Source organism: Narcine bancroftii, chromosome 1 (genome assembly GCF_036971445.1).
Source record: "Narcine bancroftii isolate sNarBan1 chromosome 1, sNarBan1.hap1, whole genome shotgun sequence".
Classification (NCBI taxonomy): Eukaryota; Metazoa; Chordata; class Chondrichthyes; order Torpediniformes; family Narcinidae; genus Narcine; species Narcine bancroftii.
Window position 1 is genome coordinate 11,489,981 of NC_091469.1, and position 19,785 is coordinate 11,509,765.

A 19,785-nucleotide genomic window follows, 5' to 3' on the forward strand; every position below is an offset into this window, starting at 1 on the left:
CTATTTCCATTTATTCCTGTAATTCTGGTCTTCCTAGGACCCTGGGGATCCAATCTTTTATAAATTCTCTCATATTCTTGCCTTCTTCAACTTCTTTAAGGCCCACTATCTATATTATTTCTTCTATTGTAATTTTCCATTATATCTATCTTCTGAGCTAACAGCTCTTGTGTCTCTTTAACTTTTTTATTAGATTCTTATAATTTCTTTTTTAAGTCCTCTACTTCCATTTCTACGGCTGTTTCTCGTTCTTCCACCTTGTCCACTCTTTTTCCTATATCTGACATGACCATCTCTAATCTATTCATTTTTTCTTCTGTACTTTTTATTCTTTTTATTTCACTAAATTCTTGTGATTGCCATTCTTTTACTGATTCCATATATTCTTTAAAATAAAATATATCCATTGTCTTGCCCTTCCTTTCTTCTTCCATTTCTCTGTGTTCTTCCTCTTCTTCTTGGTTGATCATCTTTTGTTTCTTTGATTTCTTTTTACTCTCTTCTTTCTTGTTCTCGTTATTTTCTATGTTCTCCTCTTGTTGTTGTGTTGTGGCTGTCATTCTCAGCTGGTCCCCCCTCCCGTCAGTGTTTTTGTCTTGCGAGTTGTCGCGCATGCGCGGTTGCGCACTTTTGCTTGGCTTCATGAGCCTTTTTTGTAGTCCCGAGTTCGGGACTTCAACTGACCTTAGGGAGTGGGCTTCTCTCTCCGCGGCGGGCTTCCTTGGACAGGTAAGGCCTTCACCTTCTTCTTCCGATGTCTTTTCTTCTTCTCTTCCTCCCGTTGCTTTCGACTTTTCTCTCTTCGTTGCCATTTTCTTCCCACCTTTACTTTCACTTTATTTTAATTTTTGTGTTTGCGCCTTTGGGTTTTCTCTGTTTTTTTTTTAACTTTTCCGGAGAGGGCTGGAGTTCCCCGACCAGCCACTACTCCATCACGTGACTCCTCCTCTACAATACCAATTCTTAAAGCAAAACCATTACCCCACTTATTACCCTATCAAGCACCAGCTACATATGCTGGGCAGAATTAAAGTCTGAAGCGTTTGGGGCGAGGGGGGTGGGCGGGAAGACAGGAGCTCCTGGAGGAAATCCATGCAACCACTAATACAGCATCAGAGTTCAGAAACTAGTCCAAGTCACAGAGGCTGTAGGACAGCTGCACTACCTGTAGCACCACTATGTAGTCTTTTTGACTGAGAAAAATATTGTGAAAGTGGTACTGGCACTTGATTTAAAATTTATGATTGCATATAAATGCAGCACATAAAATTGCTTTAAAAAAAGTTCTCTATTTCAGTAACCTATCTCACCATATTGAGAGCAAAATTTCCACTTTAAAGAGATATTTCCATGTATTATGGGTGACCACCAGATTGCAGACATCTCAAACAGTATTGCCCCAACCCATACAATAAAATTCCACAATGACAGCCTACAAGTGTGCACCTATTCGCCAAAATTGCATCTCAATAAAATCAGGCATCAATGAGGAGATTCACCATTACCATCTGGACAACACAGCCCTTGGCTGTATGAGTGCAGAGGTTTTGAAGATGAACATCTCAAAACTACCAAATTCTAGTGCCTGACCATGATAGAGGAATTACGGGATATGGGGAGAAGGCAGGTAGGTGGAGTTAATTCATAAATTAGATCAGCCATGATCGTATTGAATGGCGGTGCAGGCTCGATGGGCCATTTTTGGCCTACTCCTGTTCCTACTTCCTATGTTCCTATGACGAAGCAACAATGTAGACCAGACCCCCGTATACTTCTCAGCAATGTACTACTTACAGAATTCTAGTATCTGACCAAGCAACAATGTAGACCAGCCCCCCGTATACTTCTCAGCAATGTACTACTTACAGAATTCTAGTACCTGACCAAGCAACAATGTAGACCAGCCCCCCGTATACTTCTCAGCAATGTACTCAACATGGTTATCCAACTGCACGAAAACCAACAAGGTCGGGTCAGATACAGCAATGAGCTCTCTGAACCCTTCTCCATTAACAGTGGCGTGAAGCAAGGCTGTGTTCTCGCACCAACCCTCTTTTCAATCTTTATCAGCATGATGCTGAAACAAGCCATGAAAGACCTCAACAATGAAGATGCTGTTTACATCCGGTACCGCACGGATGGCAGTCTCTTCAATCTGAGGCGCCTGCAAGCTCACACCAAGACACAAGAGAAACTTGTCCGTGAACTACTCTTTGCAGACGATGCCGCTTTAATTGCCCATTCAGAGCCAGCTCTTCAGCGCTTGACGTCCTGTTTTGCGGAAACTGCCAAAATGTTTGGCCTGGAAGTCAGCCTGAAGAAAACGGAGGTCCTCCATCAGCCAGCTCCCCACCTTGACTACCAGCCCCCCCACATCTCCATCAGGCACACAAAACTCAAAACGGTCAACCAGTTTACCTATCTCAGCTGCACCCTTTCATCAGATGCAAGGATCGACAACGAGATAGACAACAGACTCGCCAAGGCAAATAGCGCCTTTGGAAGACTACACAAAAGAGTCTGGAAAAACAACCAACTGAAAAACCTCACAAAGATAAGCGCATACAGAGCCGTTGTCATACCCACACTCCTGTTCGGCTCCGAATCATGGGTCCTCTACCGGCATCACCTACGGCTCCTAGAACGCTTCCACCAGCGTTGTCTCCGCTCCATCCTCAACATTCATTGGAGCGCCTTCATTCCTAACATCGAAGTACTCGAGATGGCAGACGCCGACAGCATCGAGTCCACGCTGCTGAAGATCCAGCTGCGCTGGGTGGGTCACGTCTCCAGAATGGAGGACCATCGCCTTCCCAAGATCGTGTTATATGGCGAGCTCTCCACTGGCCACCGTGACAGAGGTGCACCAAAGAAGAGGTACAAGGACTGCCTAAAGAAATCTCTTGGTGCCTGCCACATTGACCACCGCCAGTGGGCTGATATCGCCTCAAACCGTACATCTTGGCGCCTCACAGTTCGGCGGGCAGCAACCTCCTTTGAAGAAGACCGCAGAGCCCACCTCATTGACAAAAGACAAAGGAGGAAAAACCCAACACCCAACCCCAACTGACCAATTATCCCCTGCAACCGTGTCTGCCTGTCCCGCATCGGACTTGTCAGCCACAAACGAGCCTGCAGCTGACGTGGACATTTACCCCCTCCATAAATCTTCATCCGCGAAGCCAAGCCAAAGAACTATTTACAGAATCAAGCATTTGGAAAGCCTGCACAATCATTAAATACAACCATGGTTAATCATACGACTTCAATACTCTACTGTTGCTTTCTCTCCTTACTCTTTGATCCCTTCAGCAAAAGGGCCACATCCAACAACTTTCTCCAGCAGGGAGATCCACAAGTTCATAACTCTTCTCTGTCCCAAATGGTTTAAACCTATCCTTACACTGTGACCCCCCCCCACCTCCACCAGCTCCCCCCCCCCCCGACCCATTCTGGACTTTCCAAAATCTGGAACATTCTTCCTGCATCTAATCTGTCTGGCCCTGATAGAATTTTATATGCTTCTATGTATATCCCCCTCATTCTTCCAAATTCAAATAATATAACACTAGTCTATCTAGGATTTCTTTATATGTCTCTCCTGTCATCCCAGGAATCAGTCTGATAAATCTTTGGCATATTTCCTCAATAGATTTGGAGACCAAATCTGAATATAATAATCAAGGTGTGAATGATGCACCATATAACCATTTATGGCGTGGAAACAGGCCATGTCGGCCTTTCGAGTCCGTACCGGTTCACTAGAACAACTCCATTAGCTCAAACCTCCCGCTCACCGCCAATTACCCTCCAACCCCCTCACCTCCATGTACACATCCAACCTTCTCTTAAATGATAGAAGGGACCCTGCCACAACTATCTCATTCGGAAGTTCATTCCATTCTGCCACCACTCGCTGAGTGAAAAAGCCACCTCTAATATTTCTCCTAAAGTGTTGCCCCCTTACCCTTAACTCATGGCCTCTTATTCCAACCTCCCCTGGCCTCAGGGGAAAGAGTCTGTTTATGTCTAGTCTACCTATTCCTTTCATAATTTTAAATACCTCTATCAAGTCCCCTCTCAGTCGTCTACATTCCAATGAATTAAGTCCCAGTCTCCTTAATCTCTGATAAACTGCTTCATGTCTTGAGTAACAGAGATTAGCATTAAGCAATCAACTGCAAATACCCCAAGAGCATATAACATAACATCAGAGTACAGGTTTTTCAGCCCACAATGCTATGCCAGCCTATATAAATTTACTCAGCTAAACCTTCCCTACATTTCACCCATAATGCTCTTTTTTTCTTGCATCCATGTGCCTTTCCAAGATTCTTTTAAATGTTCCCATTGCATCAGCTTCCACCATCAACCCTGGCAATAAATTCCACTCACCCACTACTAGCTGTGTAAAAAGATGTACCTCTGACATCTCCCTTGAAATTTCCCTCTTGCCCTTATATGATACCTATCATTTTCCTTATTTCTCACCACTCAGATAATATGCCTTTATAATACAGCCACCGTCACGCTGAGCACTGGCACACCTCAGGGCTGTGTGCTCAGCTCATTCCTGCTCATGCTACTGATCCACAACTGCATTGCCAGATCCAACTCCAATAGTGCCATCAAGTTTGCAGATGACACAATAGTAATTGGCCTCATCAGCAACAACAATGAGTCGCACTTCAGAGAAGAGGTGAAAAATTTTTTGAAATGGTGCGAGAGCAACAACCTGAGTCTCAACGGGACAAGACGAAGGTGATTATCATGGACTTCAGGACCAGGAATGTCCATCCTCCACTACACATCAATAACTGTAGTAAAGTGGAGAGCACCAAATTCTGTGGAGTTCACTTAACTAGTGACCAATCTTGGATGCTCAATATCTCACTTGTCAGGAAGGAGCAGCAGCAATTGCACTTCCTGAGAAGACTGAAGTGGGCAAGGCTACCGGCCACTATTATGTCATCCTTCTATAGGAGCTCTATCGAGAGCATCCTGGCTGGCTGCATTACAGTTGGTGCAGAAAAATGGATCAGAGGTCAATCCACAGGACCACATGAGTGGCAGAAAGGATTACTGCAGTCTCCATCCCCCCAGTCTAAGCAATCTACCAGGATCATTATCTGAAGAGGGCACGCAAAATCTATCCCTTCCACTTTGCACACTGCACCTTTCAGCTGCTCTTGTCAGGGAAGAGATACAGGAGTATCAGAGCCAAAACTACCAAGCTGAGGAACGGCTTCTTTCCACGGGCAGTGAGAAAGCTGAATGACCAAAGTAACTGCTCACACTCACCGTCCAAGTCTCTAATATGTACAAAACAATATTTATTTACTTGTAAATCCTTATCCTGCATATGCATTGTTTGTCTGTAAGTGCATTATGTCTGGTTGTGTGTCTACTTGATTTGTACCAAGAAACGGAGAACACTGTTTTATTAAGTTGAACTTTTGCAATCAGATGACAATATTTAAATTTAGACAAACAGGCAATTTTGGCCCACGAGTCTATGCTCTCTGCCCAATTTACAACCCATTAACCTACACCCCTGGTACATTTTGAACAATGGAGGAAACTGAGCCCCCAGAGAAAACCCACACAGACACGGGGAGAACGTACAAGCTCCTTACACATTGCAAGGGATTTGAACCCTGGACCAGTCCCGATCGCTAGCACTGTAAAGGCATTGCACTAATCACTACGACGCCCTTATCCTGACTTGACAAAGTGAAAAACCTCACGTTTATTGGCATTATTACTACATCTGGCATAAATCTGTCTGTTTTCCTAATCTGTCCAAGTCACTCTGCAGCCTCTTGGAATCTTCCTCACAACTTTCAATGCCACTCAAATGAGAGTCACCTGCAAATATGGAGATATTACATACAATTTCTTCATCACATTAATTAACATTACACACCAATAACTGTGGGACTACATACAACAGCAGCAGCATGTAAAATTTGCTACCACTGCAGTAGGTTGTATAAAAAGGGGTGATGAATCAGCATACAGGAGGAAAGTTGAAAACTTGGCTAAGTGGTGTACTAACACCCCTCTCACTCAACATCACCAAGAACCAAGAGATGATAGTAGACTTTAGGAAAGGAAAATCAGAGTTGTATGATCACTGGGGAATTAGGGGTGGCGAGGGTGAGCAACTTGAAATTGCTTTGTTGGTGGGGGGGGGGGGGCCTCACTATCTCAGAGGGCCTTTCCTGGACCCATCATATTAATGCCATCGTGAATAAAGCATCTCTACCTCCTCAGGAATTTGCTAAGGTTCAGTATGACATCGGAAACCGAGGCAAACTTCTACAGCAAGTGTGCTGACTGCCTGCATCAGAGTCTGTAAAAGGTAGTGGACAACAGCCTAGTGCATCACGGGCAACTCTCCCCATCATCAAGAATATCAACATGGAACATTGCTGTCGAGAGCAGCAGCAATCATCAAGGATACATACTACCCATGACATGCTCTGTTCTCACTGCTACCATCAGGAAGGAAGTACAGGTGCCACAGGACTCATATCATCAGGTTCAAGAATAGTTGCTAACCCTCAACCATCAGACACCTAAACAACAGACTAGGAGCTTCATTTAAGGACTCATACTTTCCTTATTATTTCTGCATTGGCACAGCTTGTTTACATTTCTTTCTGTGTGCCCATTTTTTTCTTCTTGAGTATAGTTTACAGTAATTAGAAATTCTGTCCGACCCACAGGAAAAAGAATCTCAGGGTTGCATGTGATTTCATGTATGTATTCTTAACAATAAATTTGAACTTTGAACAATATTCACTGTAAAGAGATGGGATCCCAGTGCCTGTACTGAACTTTCTGCACCCCACTATATGCTGCCTGGCAATCTGAAAAAGGATCCATTTATTACCGTTCTCTTTTTCATGCCTGTCAACCACCTTTCTATCCAAGTCAGCATAATAAGTTCTCTACTACATTCTCCAATTTTGCACACCAACCTCCTATGCGGGACCTTATCCAAAGCCTTTTGAAAATACAAAGGCACCACTTCAACTCAGTCATCATAGTCCACTCTACTGCTCTACTGGTTATATCCTAAAAAAATTCTAGATTTGTCAATCCTGTCACCCCTCCCCATATATGCAATAACATCTTTAATAATTAACACCTGCATTTTCCCCACCACTGAAGTCAGGCTCCCCAATATCTCTCTCGCGCCTTTAAAGACTGATACATTAACAACCCTCCAATCCAAGAGAACTGGTTCAGAGTGTAAAGATGATGGAAAATAATCACTAATGCATTCTTAAGCACTTTTGGATCCAGACTATCATGCCTCCATCAATTTATCCAAAACAATTTCATAACTGATGACAATTTCCATCAATTGCTACTTTCTCAAACCCCCAGAATGTGGTGCACCTTCCTTAGTGAAGAACAAACCAAATTGTTCTGTTATCTCCTTGTTCTTGATTCTGACTTCAAGGGCTTTTTCTGGCCTCTTTCTCTTGGTGACTTTTTGCAAACTTCCTGTATGGCTGCAAAATAAGGTTTTCAGTGTCTTGGTACACTTGACAATGAACAATTCAACAATTAAATCAGTGCACCCAGTCATTCAAAGGATGTGATTGAGCTGAAAAGTTGCAGACAGCCCTTCCAGTCAGAATCAAAGGAAAGAGGGGAAAAAAATGGCAGTACTGCTGGATCTGCTGTAATGGCAGCAGCTGATGTGGACCTGGGAGAGCAGGGAGTGGAGACAAAACTATGGATTCTACCGCCTGAGTCCCACTGCCAACGGCTCTGTAGAGGCTATAAACAACCTGTCATAGGACTGTCGGTGTTTTATTTAAAATTCTGCGACAGCAGGGTCTAGACCCCAAATGGTGACGCCGATGTTCGGCAGCAGCCTCGAGGGCTTGCAGACTCCAGGGAAGCAGCAGTCTGGTGCAGGGCACAGGTAACAGGGAGAACATCTGTTGAGAAGGAGAAGCAGAGAGACAATCCTAAGGACAGTGACCATGGTTTGGTCCAGCAAGGGGTTCTGCAGCTGAAGCACACACATAGGAAGAGAGCTGTTGGTCATTTGCAGGCAAGGAATCCACACAGGTTGTGGGCCCCTGACAACCTGAGGTCAAAGGACTCACACCAGGCTGTGGGCTCATGAGAACCAGGTATTGGAACCAGGATTCAAGTGGATGCTGAGGGCAAGGACCCTGAGCACTGAAGGCCTCTTTATCGTGTTTGATGTTCAGGTTGCTGATGGTTTGAACTGAACTGGAGATTTGTGTGGCTTCCAGTCTGCAGGAGCACTGGAGGCAAATCCACAGGTCAATGACTCCGATGACTCTCTTTTGCTTCTCTGACTGAAAGTAGTGTCGGGCAATGCTAATTGCGAATCTTTGTCTGCCTTACAGCAGATTAAAGGCAATTTTGTGTAATATTACATTTCTATTTTATTATATAACAATAAATAGTAGGTTGAATTATCAAGCAAGATTTTCTATTGAAATTCTATACAGAAGTGATAATCAGGTTAAAGTTTTTTTTGTGTATTTGGATTTTCAGAAGGCCTTTGACAAGATGCCACATGCGAGGCTACATAACAAGAGCCCATGATACAACAGGAAACATACCAGCATGGGAAGAGCATTAGCTGATTACCAGGAAGCAAATAGTAGGAATACAGGGACCATCTTCTGAATGGCTGCCAGTTGCTAGTGCTTTTCCACATGGGTCAGTGTTAGGGCCACTTTTTTAAATTATATATTTAATGATTTAGATTATGGAACAAATAAATAGCTTTGTAGCCAAGTTTACAGATGATATGAAGGTACACGGAGGAGTAGGCAGTGTTGAGGAAATAGGGAGGATGCAGTAGGACTTACATGGATTAGGAGAATAGGCAGAGAAATAGCACATGAAAAACAAGGTGAGAAAGAATATGGTCATACACTTTGGTGGAAAAAAATAAACTGGCAGACATTTTTTTAAATGGGGAGAAAATCAAAACTATCCAGATGCAAAGGGACCTGTGAGTCCTTGTACAGGATAGCCTGAAGGTAAACCTGCATGCTGCGTCAGTGGTGAAGAAGGCAAATGCAATGCTGGCATTCATTTCAAGAGGAAGAGAAGAGCAGGGATGTGATGTTGAGGCTTTATAAGGAAGTGGTGGCACCTCATCTGGGTAATGTGAGTAGTTTTGGGCTCCTCATTTGTGAAAGGATGTGCTGACATTGGAGAGGGTTCAGAAAAGGTTCACAAGGATGACTTTGGGAATGAAAGGGTTTATTATACAAGGAGCTCTTGGTCTTTACTTGATGAAATTTAGGAGAATGAGATGGAATCTCATTGAAACATTTTGAATGTTAATAAACGTGGACAGAGTGAATGTAGAAAGGTGGGAGAGTCTAGGACAAGAGGGTTGAATGGTGTCCATTTAGAACAGAGAATCATAAATTTCTTCAGCCAAAGGGTGGAAAATTTGTGGAATTTTTTGCCATAGGTGGTTGTGAAGGTCAGGACATTAGGTGTATTTAAGGCAGCGATTAATAGGTTCTTGATTAGCATCAAAGGTTATGTGGAGAAGACCAGGCAGAGGGGCTGAGTGGGAAAATGGATCAGTTCATGATTAAATGGTGGGACAGACTCAATAGGCTGAAGAGTCTATTTCTGATAATGTGTCTTCTGGTCTGTTCGCAAATCATTCTCAAGAATGTTTGGTGTGCTTAAATTATAAGGAGAGTTTGGATAGACTGGCACTTTTCTCCCTGGAGTACAGGAGATTGAGGGGCTACCTTAAAAAGATTTATAAAATCATGAGCAGCAAAAATAAAGTAAATGGTCAAAGCCTTTTTCCTCCAGAGTAAGGGAGTCCAAAACTAGAGGGCATAGATTTAAGGTAAGAGGGGAAAGATTTCAAAGGGACCCTCATCACAGAGGTGGTAGGTAATGTGAGAACAAGATGCCAGAAGATGTGGTAGGAGCAGGAACAAATATAACATTGATAAGACATTTTAAAATACAATGCTGGAGAAACTCAGAAGGTCAGACAGCTGATTTAGTTTCTCCACCACTGTGCTTTCATTAATTACAGTTTTGCAGACTTTTGTGTTACACTTCATAGGATATTTATACAGGTACATAGATAGGAAAGGTTCAGAGGGATGTTGGGCAAATGCCTGGAAATGGGGCCAGGTTCAATGGTATGAAGGAAATGGACCAAAGGGCCCGTTTCTGTGCTGAATATCTCACTCTGTAAAATCACAAGGACTCAAGATCATTTACTCATCAGGTACATCCCAGCTGCCACACAAAACCATGCCGCACACGCCCTCACCCTGTAGTGCGGATTACGGGAAGTCCGTATGAACCCCTCAATCTGGAATTTGGTGGGAATGCAGACTGCGGAGGGCATGTGACCTCTCCACCTGGAACCTGATCGGAAGTCACCTCACGTGCCGGTCAAGCCCTGCCCACAGGTCAGCGCACTCTTGGTCATTGGCCCCTTTAATTGCCGCATGGTACCTGGGCCAGACCCTCCAGCCGAGGGCACTATAAAGCTCACCACATTGCTCCTTCTTTCTCCTCGGGGACTAAGCCGGGTTCTGCTCCAGGTTGGGAACTGTGGGCAACTCTGGAGGGTGTGCACAGGCAAAGGGTTGGGATCAGTAGTATGGTTTGGCGAGGTCCCCAATTTAGATAGAGCCGTGCCTAGCAGGGTCATCAAGGGAAGGGAAGGGGGTGCAACTTGACTGTAAAGCCTAGTACCCACGAGTGGTTGCGAGTGTACAGCTTGGTGGCGAGAGTGCAAGTGTCTTTTAAATAAAACTACCGTTCACTCAGCTGCGTTCAGACTCGTTACCCTTTTGAGACCCATCAAACTGGTTTCACACCCCCCCCCCACCCCTACCCCCCACCCCCCCTACCCCCCCCCACCCCCCCCCACCCCCCACCCCCCCTACCCCCCACCCCCCCTACCCCCCACCCCCCTACCCCCCACCCCCCCACCCCCCCTACCCCCCACCCCCCCTACCCCCCACCCCCCCTACCCCCCACCCCCCCTACCCCCCACCCCCCCTACCCCCCCTACCCCCCCCCCTCCCCCCCTGCCCCCCCCCTCCCCCCCACCCCCCCCCCACCCCCCCCTCCCCCCCCTACCCCCCCCCCTCCCCCCCCTACCCCCCCCCTACCCCCCCCCCTCCCCCCCCTATCCCCCACCCCCCCCCCTACCCCCCACCCCCCCCCTCCCCCCCTACCCCCCACCCCCCCCCTACCCCCCACCCCCCCCCTACCCCCCACCCCCCCCCTACCCCCCACCCCCCCCCTACCCCCCACCCCCCCCCTCCCCCCCTACCCCCCACCCCCCCCCTACCCCCCACCCCCCCCCTCCCCCCCTACCCCCCACCCCCCCCCTCCCCCCCCTACCCCCCACCCCCCCCCCCTACCCCCACCCCCCCCCCTCCCCCCCCTACCCCCCACCCCCCCCCCCTACCCCCACCCCCCCCCCTCTCCTCCCCGCCGTCTGAGTCTGACGTTAACCGTAGACATATAGGTGCTGGGATGGGATGGGATTGAGGGGGGGGGGGGGGGGGAACTGCGGCCAATGTCCACCACTAACGGGTGAGTGTCTTGACGACTTCCTCCAGCAGACGCTGACCAGTTCCCGACCGTCACCGTGACCACTTCACATCCTACACCCCTCTGCCTAGACCCAAGGCCGCTGCTCAGCCCAGAGCTCGGAGCCACTGCCCCGTAACTCACCAGCCTGGGCAGCGCCGTTTCTTCGCTCATGCCGCCGCCCGACCGACCGTCGCCGACTTTCCTTCCCTCCGTTCAAGCGCGCTCCAAGCGGCCCGTCCGGCCTTGCAGGCGCGCGCCAAAAACAAGTGGGCATACGTCATCACTCTGCGTTCACGGGGTCGGCTCACGTCATCACTCTGCGTTCACGGGGTCGGCTCACGTCATCACTCTGCGTTCACGGGGTCGGCTCGGGTCAGGGAGCATCGATGGCAGAAGATGCAGGTCATTCATTGGTCAGAGCACTTTGTTCCCGAAGTTTGGCCGAAGAAAACTACTGTTGCTAGAGGTATTCGGCCCTTTCAGTAATTACTGCCCAAAGACATTTATTTCCCCTACATCCCCATCAACTTCTGCCCCTCATCCAGAGACAGCGGCTAATGTCCACCTTTGGGAGGCGAGAGGTCGCTGGAGCTCCTGGGAAGCCCATGTGGTCAGAGGAAGAAACAGCAAACTCTACATGGACAGTACAATTACAAATCTAATTACATTCAAGAGATATTTGGCCAAGAATGCCAACCTAATTAGCAGGGACCAGTTGAGCTGAAGAACTTGTTTCATGGTGTATGATTGTACTTGAGATTGCGACTGCTGTCACTTGTGGGGTAGTGCACTTATTGCCAGCATCGAAAGAATCCGGTTCTTGGACATCACAACCTTGAAATCTAACCTAATTCCATTTTCCCTCATGCAATAAATATCCCGAGTTTCAACATGGACACAAAAAAAGGACATGCTTGTCAACTTGAGGAACCAGAGAAGACTACACATCAATAGTTCGGGCATGTTCCTCAGAGTCCACTTAAGAAGTGACCTATTCTGAACCCAAAACATCTCACTTGTCAGGAAGGTGCAACAGCGACTACACTTCCATTGAAGGCTGAGGCAGGAAAGGCTACCAGCTATCATTCTATCAACTTTCTACAGGAGCTCTATCAACAGCATCCTGGCCAGTGTGGTATGGTTGCCGTAAGCACCAGAGAGTAAAATCACAAAAATCTGTAGACACAGTGTTTGAAGTAAAAACATAAAATGCTGCAGAAGCTCAGCAGGTCAGTGCCCTTTATGTAGCAATGATAAAAGTACATAACCAACATTTCAGCCTTGATGGGTTGAGTCCCCTCCCACCTTTCTCCACCTATCATCTCCTACCTTTTTGTTCAGATGCCTGCCGGCATTCTCTGAATGGGTCAAGCCCAAAACATCAGTTAATGCTACATAAAGGATAGTTTGATCTACCCCAAAGCACCAGAGAGGATCACTGGAGTCTCCTTCCTCCCATTGATGTGATTTACCAGGATCATTGTGTAAAGATAGCTCACTTAATCAGGGGGGACCCCTACCACTCCACATGCAGCATCTTCCAGCTACTCCTCTCAGGAAAAACATAGAAGCATGAGAGCTAAAACCACCAGGCTGAGGAACTTCTTCCCACAGTCAGTTGAATTGATGAAGGATAGCTAAAACAACTCTCTTTGACTCTACTATCTATTAATAATATATAAACTGTGTATATGCATTGGTTGTCTGTTGCAAAGAGAACCTTCAAATTGAGTCTTTCGAAAGGTTAGTAGCCCCAGTGATGCAGTTGGTAATACACTGAATGAAGACCATTGGGGAACTTGACTGCACAATTCTGATTCAGCTAAGTGCTACCAAAGAAGCCAAACCACTAACATGTGCACGCTTTTAAAGTAGCAGTGAATGTTCATCATTCTTTTGAGAAAAATCAATGAAGTATTGCACTTGACAACAAAATTATCCATGGATTTTTTTTTAAGTTGAAAGCACATATGGTGTAAATATTCAAACCAGTCTGTTTATATAATGTTAATTGCTCCATGGCTTTGACACCGATTTACATTAATTACAGAAGGGAATAGTTAAGGAATACATGCATACACATACATATACACATACATATATTTATATATATATATATACACATACATATATTTATATATATATATATACACATACATATATTTATATATATATACACACATACATATATTTATATATATATACACACATACATATATTTATATATATATATACACATACATATATTTATATATATATACACATACATATATTTATACATGTATACATACATATATTTATATATATATACATATATACATACATATATTTATATATATATATACATACATATATTTATATTTATATATATACATATATTTATATATATACATATATACATACATATATTTATATATATATACATATATACATACATATATTTATATATATATACATATATACATACATATATTTATATATATATACATATATATACATATATGTATATATATATATATATACATATATTTATATATATATATATATATACATATATTTATATATATACATATTTATATATACATATATATATAGTTCAATGTTACAATTGGTGTGCAGATAGCAATCCAGAATGCAGTTTTAATGTGAAATACCACAACTAAAATGGTTGTAATTGTTGGAGGTGAATCATCTGAGCCATAGAATGTCTCAGCAGAAGTTCCTCAGTGTAGTACCCTTAGCCCAACTGTCTTTAGCTGGTCATCATTAATTTTCTTTCAGTCACAAGGCCAAAAAGTGAAATATTCATTGATGATTGCAAGACTTAGACAATATCTAGGCCTGGGCTGATAGGTGGCAAGAAGCATTTGCACCTTTCAAGTGCCAAGCAATATTGGGTTTAACAATAAAATATCCACCAGTCCATTGAATTCCCACACTATCAATATCCTGGGAGGTTTATCATTTTCTAGACACTGAACTGGAGTAACCATCTACACAATGCATCTATAAGATCAGGTTAGAGGATAGAAATTCTGTGGCAAGTAACTCTTCTTACCTCCCATATACAAGGAACAATTCAAGAGTGTGATGAAACTCTCTCCACTTCACTGGATGAGTGCAACTTCAATGACACTCTAGAGGTTGCTTAACGAACAACTCAATCACAACTCATTGTTGTAGCAGTTTGTATCTACAGCAGCTATTCTCAACCTTTTTTTAGCTATGGACCCCCTAATTCTCTGCTCCCTGTTTGTGAAGAAGGGGAGATTTGGTTTCTTCCGTACTCTTATACCAACCACAAGCCCATGTTCCTGGAAGAAATTTTTAAAAAGTTAACTGATTTTGTTACCTCGATTAATTGAGAACTGAAACAAAGAAAAGGCCTGTGTCTTTTACAAAACTTATTACAGCTTATGCAAACAATCTGATTGTCTTTAGAGAGGTGAATAACTCAATTTTTTTTTATTTAGCCATTAATGTCATTCACAAAGAAGACACATTTTCAGATAAAGTAATTTGTGAGTAAATTAACAAAGTCTATATTATGTTTCTTACACAAAACCCTTCTTACAGTGTTTGAGGTTTCAATTCTGTTTGTTCTATATATACATATATGGTGTATAATCAATAGATAATACAATATTTCCATATTAAAATGTAACTCTCATAACATCTTTTCTGATAGCTGTCCAAAATAAGATTTTATGCAAGTCCCTTCAATATATCCCTCAAGAATTACACAGATTAAGACTTAATTAGATTTAAAAGTAATTGTGCAATCAAATTATTTCCCATTGGTTAAGGTAAATAGAAGAGTAAACATCTCATTTTGTACTTGGAATTTACTTTAATGCTTTAAAATGGCAGCAATAGCCTATATCTGCCATTTAAGGAGTGTCCTATCCAGCAATGCAAGTATCCTTTCAAATTTCACTTCTATTTGACGACTTGTTCCCAGAAAAAAATACAAGTATCCTTCAGTTACCAATGCCAAGATATACAAATTTATGAAAAACTTAAGATTTAGCTTCTGTCCTGACTTATACTATCTCAGGAAGATTTTTTTTGTCATCGCCTTTCAAATTAATACCAAAAAAGATGCTGACTACCTGATTCATTCAGATGTAGAGTTTACTGCAGATCAATTGTTCATTTTTGAAGCTATCCCAAAAGCCACATCACTTTGTTCATTATTATTCTCAGTTACGTGATAAATATTGGCCTATCTGAAAAGCTTGGTGAGTATCACACCACATACAGTTTCATATTGCTAGCATTCTTCAATACAAAACTGTCAGGAATGTGGCTTTTGGTTAAATACTTAGTGGTCCAGTGTCATGTTAGGATCTGCATTGAACATTGCATGTTTAACACATGAGTTTGAATTCCTAACCATAGTTGGCACTTAAAATTCAAATTGTGGATGTTCAGCTATTTAATCTTGACTGCTAAACAAGCCCCTTGCAGACTGTTGAAAAAAAATCAAACAGGAAATGTATTTTTTTTAATAGTATACAACTCCACTGTGGTGGATAAGTGGTAGCCTAGCCTATTTTTTCTTCTCCTTCTTGGCTGAAGTATGATGCTTGGAGGCAAAATGCAAAGAGGCAAGAATAAACGAGAAATATTTAGAATACCATGGGGTATTGGGAATAACACATAATAGAACAATATATTCACAAATGCCATATTTGGAAGTGTTTGTAACACAGGCCCTCTCATTTTTCTTCATTAATCAACAATCAAGTAATTAACTCATGCTTTACATAAACAGATGAGTTAATAACTCATTTTTTTCCCAAAAGAAACATCCTAATTGATTAAGCTCTATAAACGTGATTTCTGTCACGTTGTATCATCTCTAAAACAAGCTAACTGTTCTGCAGAAAATGTGTTAGTTCCCATAGTTACCAATTAAAACATAGTGCACCAAATCCACTAAATTGCAAATCACTTCAGTTCAAAATACCACATTTAGGTGAATCTAAACCAAATTTAAAATCAAGACAATGGGCTTTCATACTGCAATATCAGCTCAGCATAACGACCTCCACATTCAAGAATTTTCCAGAATAGAAAACTATTCAAATGTTTCTAGAAGATGAGGCAAGGCTTTTGAATAGAAAGTACAGCAAAAGACATTCTCCTTTCCATGCACAATTGAAAAAAAATCTTCCTAGATTTTGCCTCTTGGAAAATAGTGCTAAGAGGACAGGTAAATGAGATCAGAATGAAACAGGAAACGCTCGGTTTTTATGAGATAACTCAACATCAACTTCACTTTAAGTTAATGTAAATAATTTCCCACGGGTAACAGTCAATACTTAAACCTCACTGACTATATCCTAACATTAGAGCACTGATGTGTGAAACCTTAGAATGTGGTCAATGACCCCTCTCAGCATTATGCTTTTATGTATGGCAACACTATAATTCACAGCACATAACATATAATCACAAACAGTCAATTTACATTATTACAAAAATCAAAAATGAGTGCAAGAATTTGCTTATAAAATATCTAATTTCAAGAGGATAAATTATTTTCCAAATAGGCAGACAAAACGAACATCATATCTGGCCAATAACTTTGGGTGGAAATTAAACAAAAGACTAGTATGATAAAACAACAGCAAATAGCAGTAAACAAATATGAACAAAGCCTACATAAGATGGGGAGAGGGGTGCCACAGGAATGCTTCATTTCCAATTTCTAAAGACAAAGGATTGTTGACCATTTTACCCATTACTAATCCTAAAACTGTATATTTTTAGCATTGGACCTCACATTACTTAAATCTACTTTTGTCTTGAAACATTTTCACCTCTGTATCAAAGAACATACTACATTTTAACATTGGTTTCAAAACCCAATTTACTGCAATAATTTCACATTTAAAATGCGGTTTTCTGACCCCTGCCATTACCCTGCAGTAGTATAGGATTGTCTTCATGATGGAGAAGATGCAGGATTGTGAGAAGAACTGTGCATTTCAACTGTTGTTCTGCAGTAACATTCCATGAGCTTGAAGTCCGAAGACAGCTGAAGATGCAATCCTTTGCAGTGCAGTTCCTTGAAGAAGGTAGAAGAGAACTACACTCTGAGCAGTGCAAATTGTTTACTCTGGAAGTTCAGTACTTCAGAAGAGTGCTTTTGAACCCTGGCTTTCAAATTCTGACCAAGCATCATTCAATTCCATGAAGATCATTTTAGCATACTGCTCATACGACTCACCTGTAGCCTTAAAAAAAAAACAAAAATGTTTAAAATTCCATCTGTGACAAATGAAGTGTGATTTTATGTACGGTTTGTTTGAAATTTTAAATGTAAATCACACTGCGCACAGAATTTTACATTAAAAATAGGATGATTTATTAAAATCTGTGTACACAGCAATTTAAACCTCAAAATCTCATATTTTCTTGAGTAATTATTACATTAAAATTCAATCGGACTATTTTTCATTAAAAATGCTGTACATCATCATCATTTTCAATGTGGACCACATTTCCAGACTTTCATTTTTATCTTATTGATTTCTCTGGCAATGTCATGATCTTGATCTCACCTTGTCTGGATGTACCACAAGTATTGCTTTTCTATAAACTTTCTTCACTTGGTCTGGGTGTACTATATCTGCCATGCTGACAGGTTTCCATTTGCTTTCACCTTCCCACAGCACTGTATGTAGAGTTGACAATAAAGCTCTTATATTTCTCTCTTTTCCTTCAATCCAGTCAAAAATCTAACAAAACAATTAACATTTTAGATCATATTTCAATAACCTATGAAAATGCATTGAAATAAGTTTTGTGTTTGATGATTAAAAACAACACAATGCATCAACAAAACTAAAATATTTGCCTGGATAAAATGGCAAAATCCATATATTTTTCCCAAAATAAACATTAATTTGTTTTGCAGACAAGTTTGCATAAGACAAAAAAAGTCATCCATTATTTACAGTTGCAGTGTTGACAACATTTCATCATAGCACAAGGAACAAGCGAGTCATAAATCTGATTTAATTGGAGAATAAACTTAAAACACTGAAGAACTTGATCCATTCTTGCTTTACTTCTAGCCATTACCCACACAAAGCACATTTCAGAAACAAAATCATGCAACGTTAATAGCATCAGTGAATGTTAACTATTTTCACGTGCCTGTTCAAACTATAACTGACTCCAGGCTTTAATGTTATAATTAATGGAGAATTTAAGGCAACCAGCCATACTGAACAGATGAACAATTGTCAGATATTTGATCTACTCTTTTCAGCTGACCAGTAAAATTCATTTTCAGCAAGCTTGCAACAATTTATTCATGGCACACTTCTCCCATTCATGTCAGGTATCGTAACTTCTTAGCACATAATTTCTATGCTGATTTCTTGGAAGAGCTATGTAATTCATTCTATTTTTTCTGCTTCTTTCTTCCAACTGAATTTGTTTCTCCTTTAAATGCATATCATGTTTTTTATGTTACGATATAATCTGCTTCTACCATATTCATATTGGTATTCCAGACTATCATAAAAAAAAAACAGATCAGAAGACCTGAAATGTCAAAGACCACACTAGATATATAATGAAGTACAATGAGTGGGTGTTTCTGAACTTTACGAGGCTTTTATTTTCTAAGGGGTCTGAGGAGATTTGGTACATTGTTGAACACTCTGTGAAACTTCTAAGATGCACTGTGGAAAGTATGCTGTTTGAATCACAGTCTGGTTTGGACATTCTGAGTGCCCAGGAACTCAAAAGGCTGCAGAGTGTGGCACACCTAGCCAAGTTCATCAAAGGTTCTGAATTTCCATCCATTGATCAGAGAATACCCCATCACCCTGGTCACAACCTCCTCGCTGCTATTCTCCAATTAAATCAGATTTATGACTCGCTTGTTCCTTGTGCCTTAAGTTCAGCACTTCACTGTTCAAGAAAAGTTTCTGACCAATAGCCATCAGACTCTTGAATGTCTTCTTACTAATCAAACACTAGAAACAGGCCTATTTGCACCATTATAATACCACTTGGTTTTCTTTTCCTGTGGTAACTGAATATTTATTATCTATCTTTTTATTTATTATCTCAATTTAAGTTAATTTATACTTTTTTTAAAAATGAAGTACCTGTTCGCCTGCAGCAACCAACAAGTTCAGTGTGTATGTACAT

General features: G+C 42.0%; 2 protein-coding genes across 11 annotated transcripts in view; both read right to left on the reverse strand.

Moving 5' to 3' along the window:
* Positions 1-11,902, reverse strand: part of LOC138755105 (centromere protein C-like) — a 118,337-nt gene extending 106,435 nt beyond the window's left edge. For 2 of the 5 annotated variants that reach the window (XM_069920419.1, XM_069920429.1), the window contains exon 1: positions 11,749-11,899. In XM_069920419.1, coding sequence (XP_069776520.1) covers positions 11,749-11,778 — 30 coding nt within the window. In that variant the 5' untranslated portion in view covers positions 11,779-11,899. Of the gene's footprint in view, positions 1-11,748 lie in introns of all 5 variants that reach the window. The other 3 variants (XM_069920410.1, XM_069920438.1, XM_069920446.1) reach the window with 3 other exon arrangements.
* A 3,155-nt stretch (positions 11,903-15,057) lies between these two features.
* The window catches only part of gak (cyclin G associated kinase), a 161,465-nt gene continuing 156,737 nt past the window's right edge, over positions 15,058-19,785 (reverse strand). For all 6 annotated transcript variants that reach the window (XM_069920488.1, XM_069920504.1, XM_069920495.1 and 3 more), the window contains 2 exons: positions 18,180-18,356; positions 15,058-17,852 (listed from right to left, as the gene is read on the reverse strand). In XM_069920488.1, the coding sequence (XP_069776589.1) occupies positions 17,751-17,852; positions 18,180-18,356 (279 nt within the window). In that variant the 3' untranslated portion in view covers positions 15,058-17,750. The remainder of the gene's footprint in view (positions 17,853-18,179; positions 18,357-19,785) is intronic.